Source organism: Otolemur garnettii, unplaced genomic scaffold (genome assembly GCF_000181295.1).
Source record: "Otolemur garnettii isolate 467f Iridium unplaced genomic scaffold, OtoGar3 scaffold00144, whole genome shotgun sequence".
NCBI classification, from domain to species: domain Eukaryota; kingdom Metazoa; phylum Chordata; class Mammalia; order Primates; family Galagidae; genus Otolemur; species Otolemur garnettii.
This window is the reverse complement of record NW_003852539.1, coordinates 304,462-318,542: the sequence shown is the minus strand read 5'-3', so window position 1 is coordinate 318,542 and position 14,081 is coordinate 304,462. Positions and strand designations below refer to the sequence as shown.

General features: G+C 44.2%; 1 protein-coding gene across 1 annotated transcript in view; it reads left to right on the top strand.

Moving 5' to 3' along the window:
- TMEM269 (transmembrane protein 269) overlaps nt 1-10,345 on the top strand; it is a 14,830-nt gene extending 4,485 nt beyond the window's left edge. The window contains exons 3-6 of the mRNA XM_012810860.2: nt 3,597-3,694; nt 4,607-4,750; nt 6,156-6,356; nt 10,209-10,345. Of these exons, the coding sequence (XP_012666314.2) occupies nt 3,597-3,694; nt 4,607-4,750; nt 6,156-6,356; nt 10,209-10,345 (580 nt within the window). The remainder of the gene's footprint in view (nt 1-3,596; nt 3,695-4,606; nt 4,751-6,155; nt 6,357-10,208) is intronic.
- The last annotated feature ends 3,736 nt before the right edge of the window (nt 10,346-14,081 follow it).

Sequence of the window (14,081 nt, the reverse complement as noted above, 5' to 3'; positions counted from 1 at the left end):
ATTCTCTTGCCTCAGCCTCCTGAGTAGCTGCCACAACACTTGGCTATTTTTTTTGTTGCACTTTTGGCTGGGGTCAGGTTCAAACCCGCCACACTCTGTATATGGGGCTGGCCCCCTACCCACTGAGCCATAGGTACCGCCCGCCCAGCTACTTTTTGGTTGCAATTATCATTGTTATTTAGCAGGCCTGGCCCAGGCTTAAACCACCAGCCTCAGTAAATGTGGCCAGTGCCCTACTCACTGAGTTATGGGCACCGAGCCCAGTTTGAAATTTTTATGATTCTCTAATTATGGGTTTTAAGCACACCTGTAACAGAAAATCTCTATCCTCTTAGTTCAGCGTAATTTTCTGGGAGCAGAGTTTTTCTGCTGTAGAGGTGAGCTCAAGCTCATTTTTTTTTTTTTTGAGACAGAGTCTCATTTTGCTGCCCTCGGTAGAGTGCCACGGCATCATAGCTCACAGAAACCTCAAACTCTTGGGCTCAAGTGATCCTCTTGCCTTAGCCTCCTGAATAGCTAGGACTATAGGCACCCAGCACAACACCTGGCTAGTTTTTTTAGAGATGGGGGTCTTGCTCTTTCTCAGGCTGGTCTCAAACTCCTGAGCTCAGGCAATTCATTTGCCTTGGCCTCTCAGAGTGCTAGAATTAAAGGCATGAGCCACCATGCCTGGCCTAAGTTCAGTATTTTTATTTAGCTTCAGTCCTCTTTAGGTCTAGGTCTAAAGAAAGGCTGTGCTTGTTTAGGGACAGCTGGGGAGAGGGGTTAGGCTTTTGCTTCTTTTTTTTTTTTTTTGAGTCAGAGCCTCAAGCTTTCACCCTGGGTAGAGTGCTATGGCATCACAACCCATAGCAACTTCCAACTCCTGGGCTCAAGCGAGTCTCCTGCCTCCACCTCCCAAGTAGCTGGGACTATAGGCACCTGCCACAATGTCCGGCTATTTTTTGGTTGCAGCCATCATTGTTGTTTGGTGGGCCCGGGCTGGATTTGAACCCGCCAGCTTAGGTGTATGTGGCTGGTGCCTTAGCCACTTGAGCCATAGGTGCTGAGCCAGGCTTTTGCTTCTGCCAGGCCATCTAAGCATTGCAATCAGGGTGTAGGCTTGGGAATGGGCCTCCTAGGGCAGGTTAGCATGGGACTGTGGTGGCTGCTTTTAGCAGAACCTGGAAGCATGTGCTGGACAGAGGCACAGAATCAAGAATGTGGGGTCCAAAAGAGCTTCTTGGAAATTGTTTAGGCTAGCGCATCAAAATACGTGAGACAAGCTGGGCTCAGTGGCTCACATCTATAATCCCAACACTTTGGGAGGCCGAGGTGGGAAGATCACTTGAGGCCTTGAGTTTAGGACCAGGCTGGGCAACATAGCCAAGATTCCCCTTCTACAAAAAATTAGGAAAAAATTAGCTAGGCATGGTGGTGCACACCTGTAGTATTAGCTATGCCAGAGGCTGAGGCAGGAGGATCGCTTGAGCCCAGGAGTTTGAGGTTGCAGTGAGCTATCATGATGCCACTGCACACTAGCCTGTGTGACAGAGTGAAACCCTAACTCAATATAAAAGAAAGAGAAAGAGAGAGATAGAAACTGGTAGAACTACAAGGAGAAATTGATGAAGCCACTATCACAACTGGAGATATTAACACTCCTCTATTAGTAATTGACCGATCCAGCAGGCAGGAAATCAGCAGGGATGATTACAGACATCAGTCAGCTAGATGTATTTGACATCTATACTCCATATCAGTGATATTTAACCAGTGTGGTATGGCACACTGGTGTGCCGTGAAAGGACCTTAGGTGTGCTGCAAAAATTTTCCAAGATTATTAATTAAGTTATTTTTGAAAGAAGTCTGAAAGTATATCCTTTTTCTTTATTCTTTTTTTTAATGAACATAATTTAAGTGTGCCCTGGAAGTTTAGCTATAGGGTCAAGTGTGCCGTGAGATAAAAAAAAGGTTGAAAAACACTGGTTTACATCCAGCAACAGCAGAATACACATTCTTCTCAAGTTCACTTGGAACATTCACTCAGACAGACCACATTCTGGTCCATAAAACACACCTGAACTAATTTAAGAGTATAGAAATCATACAAAGTGTGCTCTCAGGTCTCATAGAATTAAACTAGAAATCAATAACAAAGAGATAGCTGGAAAATTCTGAAATATTTGGCGATTAAACAAAATACTTGTAAATGATACATGATAAAAGAAGACTCAAGAGAGATGAAAAGTATTTTGAACTAAAAGAAAATGAAAATATAACTTATTGAAATTTATGGAATGTAGGGAAAGTTGTGCTTTGGGGGGAAATTTATAACATATTGGAATAGAAGAAAAATCTAAAATCAATAATGTAGGCTTCCACCTTGCAGAAATTGACACTGTCTCCAACAACAAAAAAATTAGAGCCGAAATCAAAAAAACTGAAAATAGGAAATTAATAGACAAAGTCACTGAAATCAAAAGCTGATTCTTTCAATAAAATTCATATACCCCTAACCAGGCTAGCCAACAGAAAAAGAGAGAAGACAGAAATTACTAAATCAGAAATGAAAGAGAAGCCATCACTATTGATCCTATGAACATTAAAAGGATAATAAGGGAATATGATGAACAACTGTATGCCCACAAATTGATAGCCTAGATCAGTGGTTCTCAACCTTCCTAATGCCATGGCCCTTTAATACAGTTCCTGTGGGTTGAGAACCACTGGCCTAGACGAAAAGGATCAATTCCTTAAAAGACATAAGCTCTGCTCAGTGCCTATAGCTCAAGTGGCTAGGGCACCAGCCACATACACTGGAGCTGGTGGGTTCGAATCCAGCTTGGGCCCGCCAAACAACCATGATGATAACTACAACCAAAAAAAAAGGCGGCACCTGTGGCTCAGTGGTAGGGCGCTGGTCTCATATACTGAGGGTGATAAGTTCAAACCCAGCCCTGGCCAAACTGCAACAAAAAATAGCCGGGTGTTGTGGCAGGCGCCTGTGGTCCCAGCTGCTTGGGAGGCTGAGGCAAGAGAATTACCTAAGCCCAAGAGCTGGAGGTTGCTGTGAGCTGTGATGCTACAGCACTCTACCAAGAGTGACATAATAAGACTCTGTCTCAAAAAAAAAAAAAAATAGCCGGGTGTTGTGGCAGGTGCTTATATTTCCTAGCTACTTGGGAGGCTGAGGCAAGAGAATCGCTTAAGCCCAAGAGTTTGAGGTTGCTATGAGCTGTGATGTCATAGCACTCTACCCAGGGTGACATAATGAGACTCTATCTCAAAAAAAAAAAAAAAAAAAAAAAGAAAATAAAGAAAAAAAAGAAAGTAAAGAAAGAAAAGAAAGAAATGCCTGGAATGTAGAGTTAGAAGGGACCATAGCGATGACCCAGGGGTTCAAGCCAACCCTTTGTGACTGTGGGTTAAGTGTGTGGGGGATAGAGGCATGTGTGTATGTGGGGGTGTGTGTGTGCAAAGCAGTATATATCTGCAGGTATGTGTGTGTGCAAGTGTGGGATGTGTGCAGGAAGTGTACTTGTGTATGGGAGAGCAGAGTGGTTGTCTGGTAGATACTATGAGAGAGCTGTCCTGTTGGCTGGTTTGCACTTTAGGAAATCCTACTGTGCCTCCTGGATGCTTCTGGTCAGCTTCCTGTTAGACATGGCAGTCAGGGCAATGGCCAGACAACTCCAGCTCTGCTCCAAATCAGGTGAGTCTGGGGCCCAGCCCCTAATCCTTGCCCCCAGAAGAATTTTTCCCGCTTCACCCCACCGTCCTCTAACATTCCCAGGCCTTGTTTTCATCAGTCCATATTCCTCTGAGGGTAGCAGAAACAGTCCTGGAGCAGGAGTCGAGTAGTCCCTGCGCCTAGGGGCTCCTCTGCTGGCTCATGTACTAATCTAATCTTTGGCCAGTTCTTGTCCTGGCTTTCAGGTTCTTCATCTGCCCTGCCTCCCTCTTCTGGGCAGATCAGGTACTACAGTGGGAATGTTGGTGGGAGAGATGAAAAATTACCCCAAACAGAGCAGCTGGTTTAAAATATAGTGAAATATTTCCATGTAATATTTTGCTTAAAAAAAGGGTCCCAATGCTCATCAATTTGTATCCAACTATAGTCCAACTGTTGCATGTTAAGGGATGAGAAAAGGAAGCCCCAAAGAGAGAGACTTGCCTTAACCACATGTTGGGTCTGAGATATAGCCTGGAGGAGACCCCAGCCTTTTTTGTTTTTGAGACAGCGTCTCAATTTGTCACCTTTGGTAGAGTGCTATGGTGTCATGGCTCACAGCAACCTCTAACTCTTGGGCTCAAGCGATTCTTCTGCTCAGCCTCCCAAGTAGCTGGGACTACAGGTGCCCACCACAGTGCCTGGCTATTTTTAGAGACAAGGTCTCGCTCTGGCTCAGGCTGGTCTTCAACCTGTGAACTCAGGCAGTCCACCTGCCTCAGCCCTCCAAGTGCTGGGATTACAGCCACTGCACCTGGCCCTGAGACCCCAGTCTTTGATATAGTGACTAGCCCAGGGAAGCAGCAGCAACTCTCTGGGACCTCAGGAACCCTCCTGCAGGGTGGTAGGGTGCAAGATTTAGGAGTATAAGTTCTAACCTTGGTCTCTGGGCAGGAGCTGACCTGAATGACTTTGCTGTTTTCACCACCTTTGGCCTGGCCTCAGCCCTGCTCCTAGGTGTGGATGGGTTTCTGAATGGGTTTCTCACAGTCATCTATGTGTCAGCTGCTTCTCTTCGCCTGTGCTTTTATTCAACTGGTGAGTGGAACCCAAGTAGTCTTTTTTTTTTCATTTTATTTATTTATTTATTAATTTATTTTATTTTTGGCCGGGGCTGAGTTTGAACCTGCCACCTCCGGCATATGGAGCCGGCGCCCTACCTCTTTAAGCCACAGGCGCTGCCCCGAACCCAAGTAGTCTTATGACCGAGACCACAGCAAAGGGAAAGAAGCTGTTGGATGCCAGGAGCCTGGGGTGTGGTTACTGACTCCTTTTTTGTTTGTTTGTATTTAAGTCAGAATCTCTCTCTGTTGTCCTGGGTAGAGTGCTATGGTGTTATCATAACTCACAGCAACCTCAAACTCATTTTTTTTTTTTGAGACAGAGTTTCATTATGTCGCCCTTGGTAGAGTGTTGTGGTGTCACAGCTCACAGCAACCTCAAACTCTTGGGCTGAAGCGATTCTCTTGCCTCAGTCTCCCAAGTAGCTGGGACTATAGGCACCCACCACAATGCCCGGCTATTTTTTTGTTGTAGTTGTTATTGTTGTTTCAGCTGGCCCAGGCCTGGTTTGAACCCACCAGCCCCAGTGTATGTGGCTAGCACCCTAGCTGCTGAGCTACAGACACCGAGCCGACCTCAAACTCTTGAGCCTGAGCAATCCACTTGCCTCAGCCTCCTGAGGAACTGGGACTAAAAGTACCTGCCACTATGCCTGGCTAGTTTTTTTCCATTTTAAGTAGAGATGGGGTTTTGTTCTTGCTCAGGCTGGTCTGGAATTCCTGAACTTGAGCAATTCATCCTCCTTGGCCTCCGAGAGTGCTAGGATTACAGGCATGAACCACGTGTACCTGACCCCCTTTTTGGAGTCTCTTTCCTTCCTCCTTCAGTGCCTCATGCCCCAGGCCCACGGGAGGCTGCAGGCTACACTGCAGGCTACACCTGGTCTGGGAGGCAGGGGCCCTCATTTCTTGGAGCAGCTGTACTTCTTTCCTACTGTGTAGCCTGTGATCTTGGGATAGAACACATTAATTCACAGATGCTAGAACTGAGGTTTTGCTTTTGTTACCCACAAGCAGATGGAGAAACCATGCTCTGGGGAAGGCAATTGCCTTACCTAATGTCACAAAGTGAGGGAGAGCAGGTAAAGCACAGGGACTAGAATAGCAGATCTCAAAGGGCCTTTTATGCAGAGACTCCCTACCAGCTAGGGCACACCCCTGGTCCTAACTGGCTGCTGCTTTCCCTTGGAAACCCAACGCGAAACCCACAAGTGGATTATTTTCTGTTTATGAATAAATGATTTATAGCCTGCCACTGCTCTTGGGTTTAACATTTTTGTATCTTGCGTAGGGAGAGACCCATAGAGAGAGGGACTTGCTTCATTTAGGTAACTTTATAGCAGATGGAAGTGGCTAATCCCCAGTTTTTCTTTCCCTGACAGGAGTCCCTTTCACATACAAGGGTCTACCCTGCCCCTATGCTTCCTGTGTTTTGGCTTCCACCTCCCTTCTGACCAAAGGCAACTCATTAATTCTCTGCTGCATGGCCTCACTCATGATTCTGTTTATGATGGACCAGAGCTACTACCCGAATGATGAAATCCTGGAGTCTGAGAACTGGAAAAAGATGGTTTATTTGGGAGGTGAGTAGAAATATCACTAGTGGTGGGTTTATTATCACTTGCCCCTCATTGCCACCCTGTACCTCTCCTTGGCTATCCCTATTGCCCTGACCCTGTTTTATTTTTCCCCGTAGAATTGGTCATTGATCATCATCTGACATCATATATATTTGTTGGATTTTTTTAGTTGTCTATAAACCCTAAACTTACCCCCAACAAAGGGCTCTCTTTCATTCATACTATAATCCTCAGTGCTCCGAATTGTGTCAGTCACATAGTGGGTGCTCAGTTAGTATTTGTTGATAGTTATTGAGTTCACTAGAAATTTAGGGAGCACCTGCCATGTCCTGGGTACTGGGAATCAGACTGGTAAATTAGACAAACAGTTCCTGCCTCAGTATCAGGAAAGACTGACACCAAACAAATCAGAAATAACTAGAAACACATAATTTTGATGTATGTAAAATTGTCAAAGTGTAGGGTGCTCTGAGAGGGTGTCAGAGGGTGACCTGATTTAGACTGGGATGATCTGAAGGGGGAAAGGATCCTTAAGGAGGTGACATTTAAGTGAGACCTACAGGGTGAGTGGCCAGGTGTGTGGGAGGAAGAGGTAATGGTACGCTGTGATGCTGAGGTCAGAGGCACTGGGTATTTTTGTGTTTCAGCGGTGTGGCTGAAACCTGCTGAGACACAGCCAGTGACACAGAGGCCAGCCATGTAGGCAGACGGGGCAGGATTTGGGATTTGATCCTAAAGGCAGATGAAAAGCCTTGGAAGGGATTAATGCAGGGAAGTGATATGACTGGAGCAGCAGTTCTCAATGACCACTTTGCAATGTGGAGAATCTATTGTAGGAGATGGAGAAAGGCGGTAGGAAAATCAATGTTTTGTTCAGAGAAGAGGTGATAGTGGCAGTGGAGATGAACAGAAGTGTTTGGATTTGAGATAACTGTTGGAAGTAGAGTTGATGTCAAGGATGAAGGTTTGGAAGGTAAACAATTAGACACTGGGTTCCAGGCCCTATAGCCCCCATCATGCTGAAGCCCTGGATGTCTCCCTAGAGATTTTCCTGATTGAGGCCTTCCTTTCAGGAACATCAATTTTTCTTCCATTAAAACATGCCCATGTAGGCCGGCACCTGTGGCTCAGTGAGTAGGGTGCTGGCCCCACATACCAAGGGTGGTGGGTTCGAACCTGGCCCCAGCCAAACTGCAACAGAACAACAGAAAAATAGCTGGGTGTTGTGGTGGGCACCAGTACTCCCAGCTACTTGGGAGGCTGAGGCAAGAGAATTGCCCAAGTCCAAGAGCTGGAGGTTGCTGTGAGCTGTGACATTACGGCACTCTACCGAGGGCAACAAAGTGAAACTCTGTCTCAAAAAAAACAACCAAAAAAACCATGCCCATGTAAATAAGACAAACATCTAGGACAGTGGTTCTCAACCTGTGGGTCACGACCCCTTTATCAGGTATTTATATTACTATTCATAACAGTAGCAAAATTACAGTTATGAAGTAGCAACAAAAATAATTTTATGGTCAGGGGTCACCACAACATGAGGAACTATAGTAAAGGGTCATGGCTTTTGGAAGGTTGAGAACCACTGATTTAGGAGGATGCTGAATGTCTTCCGTTATTCCCATGTTGTGAGTCCACTCTAGTTTGTACTTGCCTTCTCCTTATGGTTCATACCTTTAGTTGCATTGGCACCAACAACCCTACCCAGGTTCTAGGTGCTGGCTCCTCCTACGCCTTACATGGCAGAGGCAGGTGGTGAGGAGCACCTGGGTTTGAAGCTAAACAAACCTAAGTTCAAGTTCTAACTCCAGCATACATTAGTTGTATAAACTTGGGCTAATACCTACTGTTTTGAGCTCAATTTTCTTCATCTGTAAAATGAAGCCAATAATCCCTACTTTGCAGGAGTGTAGTGATTCACTGAGATAATAAACAAAATGCTCTGGCATAGATATGTACTGCAAATGGTCATTTCTAGCCACCTTCTCCTCCCCTTTTCCTATCTCACAGTGACAACACTTCCCACAGTGTTCTTTGCTGCTGTGGATATACTGACCCTCTTGGCCTGCCTCCGATCCCTTTGCTGTGTGAGTTAAGGAGGAACCTGCACTTCAGAGATGTTGACGCCAGTTAACATCAGAGGCTTACTGGGCAGATTTCATTCTGTCTGCTGTTGCTACTTCTTCTACCTGGAGTATAGCCCATCACCTTTTTAAACAAAGGTCCCTTCTCTGCACAGAGCTGTACATCTAAGCTGGCTGTGACCAGCTTCTGAGACCTATGTCACATATTTTCTAGGACAACTCTGGTTTTCAATATTGTCTCCTTGCCTTAACAGATCAACGACTGTTCCTGAAATGCAGTATTCCAAAATTCCAGTAGATATCTTTAATTGCTTCTTACTCCTAGAAGTGGTCTTCTGTCAGAACCTACGTTCTGATTTCCCTTACAGGCTATGTGGTGGTTATTACTGTACAAATGCCATTGGGCCATACTCCCCCACTCTCTTTATGCTCTCCGAGGCAGTAGATAAGTGTCTAGTTTTTAAGAGTCAGGCAGATGTGGGTTTGAATCAGGACCTTGTGTAAGTTACTTCTGTTTCCTCATTCACAAAACAGACTTAATTCCAAATCACAGGATTATTGTGCAGTGTAAGTGAAACAATTTATACAAAGCATTTAGCAGAATGTCTAGTGCAAAGAAGATATCCCACTAATGTGGGTGCCCTTTTGCCTTTTGATGATAAATCTGAGATTCTAATTGTGTTGGGAGTCCCCAAGACCACCTGAGGTTTGTACTCATGGCTAAGATTGATGATAGCAAAAGGAAAGAAAGCAAAATCAGCAAAGGTACAGGGGATAAAGTTCGGAGGAAGCCAGGAGCAAGCTTTCATGAGTTGTCTGCAGTGGAGTCACACGTGATTCATTTAATTTCTTCAGCACACTGGCTCAGCGCCTGTAGCTCAAGCAGCTAAGGTGCCAGCCATATACACTAGAGCTGGTGAGTTTCAATCCAGCCTGGGCCTGCCAAACAACAATGACAACTACAACCAAAAAATAGCCAGGCATTGTGGTGGGTGCCTATAGTCCCAGCTACTTGGGAGGCTGAGGCAAGAGAATTGCTTAAGTCTAGGAGTTGGAGGTTGCTGTGACAGCTTGAGGCTCTGTCAAAAATAAATAAATAAATAAATAATTTCTTCAGCACTGAATTGAGATAACACATGTGAAGTGTGTACCATGGAAACTGATCACAGACTCAATGCCCAAGATTTTATTGTGGGATGGTCACATAGGCAGCCTCTGCCTAACACATACCAAAATTCCAGACTCCCAGAAGGAAAGCAGGTGTTACCACTGTCCTTGTCTAGGCACAGTGATCCACTCCTATCAGTGAAGGGAAGTTTTATATTGCTGTGAAAAACTGTTACTATTCAAGTTTCCAGCCAATAATCAAGGGTCAACCTCAAGAACAGGCCTTTCTAAGCATAGCAGTCTCAGGCCTGCTGTATAAACTCTTTTCTGCATACATGTAATACCTCATTGGCTATTATCATGTGTTAAACATAAAACAATTAAGATTTTATTTATTGATTGATTGCTACATAATAAGGAATCTGGGCAACTCAAATTTAATTTTGGCTAGGACTGATTTTGGCTATGTGACAAAGTGGAAGCTGAGATTGCTAGGCTGTACTTGACTAGACACTTATATTTATCTCCTAAACTTAGAGGCAGGACTGCTGTCTTTTTTGTCTCTTAGGCACTGTGAATAAAAAATGAAGGCTGAGAGAGGAGAGGGTGGATGGCACGCACAGCAGCTTCCTAACATTGCATGTCCACATTTGTCTTCTTCCAGGTGTCATCATGCTGTTTTTCTCCCCACACTCTCTAACTGCCTTCTACTGCCTGATGTGGTCGCTCTCCTACATCTTCTTTCCCGGTGCTCTGTGGGGCAAGGCAGCCTGTCTTAGGATACAGTACCGAGTATGCTAAACGGCTCTACCAACTCCCACCAGCCTCTGCGGGGTTTGTGTCAGCACACATGCTCATTAAAGTTCTCCTTCTACCCGTGTTGTCATGCACTAGATACATGGATCTCTGTCTCCCCGAACAACCTACAGTAGGGCCAGTGGCTTTCACTTCTTTCTCTTTATTCAGGGTTCTAACTCCCTTGGGGAACAATATGAGTTTATGTCAAATAGAACAGATTTCTCCCCCCAAAGCTAAATGTGGGCTGGGTTTGAGTTACAGCTCTATTACTAGCTGGGTGACCCTTGGAAAGGAATGAAACCCTTCAGGATTGGCCTGATCAGTCCTATCTGATCATCATTACCCATTGGTGGGATGGAGCTTCCTAAAGCAGACTCTGGCCCTGAGAGCAGAGCTAATCACAGGGCTATCATTTTGCCCAATTTTGTGCATACAATTTTGTAATATAAAAATTCTGTATCTAGGTGGGTGCAGTAGCTCACTCCTGCAATCCTAGCACTCCACTCTGGGAGCTGAGGCGGGTGGATCGCTTGAACTCAGAAGTTCAAGACCAGCCTGAACAAAAGCGAGACCCTGTCTCCACTAAAAAGAAAAAAACTAGCTGGGTGTTGTGGCAGGTGCTTGTAGTCCCAGCTACTCGGGAGGCTGAGGCAAGTAGATTGCTCAAGCTCAAGGGTTTGAAGTTGTTGTGAGCTATGATGCCATGGCACCCTACTCAAGGTGAAAGAGTAAGACTTCACCAAACAAAAAGAAATTCTGTATCTTAACATGGCAGTCCCCAAACATTTTGGCATTAGGGTCTGGTTTCATGGAAAACCATTAATTATTCCAAGGACAAGGACGAAGGTGGCATTAAATTCTCATAAGGAGTGCATAATGTAGATCCCTTACATGGACAGTTTACAGTAGAGTTTGCACTCCTATGAGAATCTAATGCCTCCCCTGATCTAACTGCAGGCAGGCCTCAGGTGGTAATGCCAGCTATGGGGAGCGGGTATAAATACAGAAGAAGCTTGGCTTGCTAGGAGGACAGCTTCTCCCCTCCTGCTGTCTGGCCCATTCCCTAAACAAGCCATGGACCCAGTACTGGTCTCTGGCCAGGGACTAGGGACTACAGTTTTAACAGTTCAAATCTTCTGTCTTTTGCTCTGTTTAGAGATTAGACACCGTGGCCACACAAAGGCTGATGAGGTAGTGGTTATATTGTCATCAAGCCCACCAAGAAATCTACATTTTACATAAAATAAGGGAATGAAGGAAGTATCAATTATGTAGCTATCCCTGGGTAGGTGAGAGAATGTCTGGTTCTGTCTTGTCTCCAGTTCTATCACCTGTAAGATTAACTTGTAATTTATTCTTAGTGTGGAATCAAACAGCTTTAGTTTTAGGTACTAGACGTAGGTATAATTTGTATGTCCTTGCTTATGGGAGGTTAGCAAGAAATTTCCTTCGTGAATGATCTGTAGGGCCAGTTCTTCACAGGTGCCTGAGGCTTTTGCCTTCACTTTTACATAAGGAGTTGGGGTAGGGGTGGGGGTGGGAGTGGCCGAGACTTAGATTTTCCTTTTACATGACTTTTGGCTGTTTCTAAAATTTGAAACTATGTTCATAGGAAAAAGATGCAATTCTGAAGGGGGATGTCCATGTCTGTTTTAAGTGACAGCAGCAGAGTTAGGGTAAACATGTGGACTTCTCCCATAAGGACTACTTTGAAAAGTAAAGTACCCATCTGGATGAATAAATTGTGACTTATTTGTGGCAATAATAATTCAATTCACACTTCATTGCCCCCCATTTTTTATAGATTGGTGATACCAGGATAGTTACAGGTCAGCTGAGAGCCTCTTGATTTAACAGAGGGATATATTACATGCCTTCTTTCCACTCTCTGGAAGTATGGCTACACTTCTGCTTGGGTGTGGAGGTGTCAGGTGCTAATGCTACTTGTTCAGTGTCTTTGCCACCTCATACAGTGACTTTCTACAATAGAATGGTTCTTCTTGGACTTCCACTAAGGAACAAGTGAGAAGGCCAAGACTTAAAAGTGCACTTCTCAGATGAACAAATGAATTCAGAGAGGTCTACGCATTTCTACTAGTCCTAAGCTTGGGACAGAGTGTAGATTTTCTTTCTGGTCAACACCTAGTCCCCTAATTCTAACCTGAAGTACTGCTCCTAAGTTTAGTGAGTAAATTACATGACGGAGTTCTGCTCTGTGACCTTGAGTAAAATATTTAATCCCTCAAAGCCCATTTCTTTATCTTTAAATTGCTAGATTTACTTCCTCACAGAATTGTTCTATAGATTAACTACAATGATGTGTAAAACACCTAGAATAATGTATGGCATGTAAATGATGTTTAATAAATGTTAGCTCACTCTTTCTCTCCCTCTAGTCTTCCTCTTGTCCCTTATATATCTTTCAATTTAAAATAATAGCAATAATAACAGTAAATATTTACTAGAGTAAATGTGCAATTAACATTTACTATATTATACTACATAACTTACTATGTGCCAGGAACTGTTCCTTGAATTTTATTATTTCACTTAATCTCCTAAATAATCCAATATGTAGGTGACCACATTTAGGTCAGTAGTTCTCAAAGTATGGTCTGCATACTCCGGGGGTTCCTGACACCCTTTCAGGGTAAAAACTATTTTCTTTGATAATCCTAAAACAGGGACTAAAATGTCACTCTTTTGACATTTTTGCTAATACAGCAAAAATGGTGGGTAAAATTGCTGGTACCTTGGTGTGAATCAAGGCAGTGGCTCTAACTGGTGCCAGTAGTCATTGTACATTTTATTGTAATGCTCACAGTGAAAACCCCAGGACTTAAGAATATCTTTGATGGCTTGCCGCCTATGGCTCAAGCAGCTAAGGCGCCAGCCACATACACCTAAGGTGGCAGGTTCGAATCCAGCCCGGCCCCGCCAAACAACAATGGCTGCAACCAAAAAATAGCCGGGCGTTGTGGCGGGTGCCTGTGGTCCCAGCTACTTGGGAGGCTGAGGCAGGAGACTCGCTTGAGCCCAGGAGTTGGAGGTTGCTGTGAGCAGTGAAGCCATAGCACTCTACCCAGGGGGACAGCTTGAGGCTCTGTCTCAAAAAAAAAAAAAAGAATATCTTTGATGAAGCAGTAAAAATTCATTTCATTAAATCTTTACCTTTGAATACACATCTTTTTAATATTCTGCACAACAACATGGAAAGCACACACTAAAACGTTCCTGTTGCATACTGAAGTTATAATTGTCTTGAGGAAAAGCACTGGTTTGAGTTGAGTGAGTGAGATGAACTAGCTTCTTTTCTTTACTATTCTTTTTTTTTCCCATTCTTTCCCCCCAGCTAATTCTTTTTTTTTCCCATTCTTTTCCCCCAGCTAATTGGGTGGTACTTAAAAAAAACTATCCTCCTTCTTCTTCACTATTATTATTATCATATTTCAGACAGACTATTATTATTATATTTGAGACAGAGTCTTGCTCTGTCCCCCAGGCTCAATCATGGCTCACTACAACCTTGGAACTCCTGGGCTCAAGCCTCCCTCCTTGGCATCTCAAAGTGCTGGGATGATAAGCCTAAATCAGCTTCCCTGGGCAAACTAGCTTCTTTTCTTGTGAAACACAAAAGGATGATTGACAAACTGGGGTTGCTGATACTTGGCTTTCTAGAAATACAAACCAAGTAAGCCTGTTGCTTCGAGAAAAGGTTTTTCTTGCCAAGGATAAAATT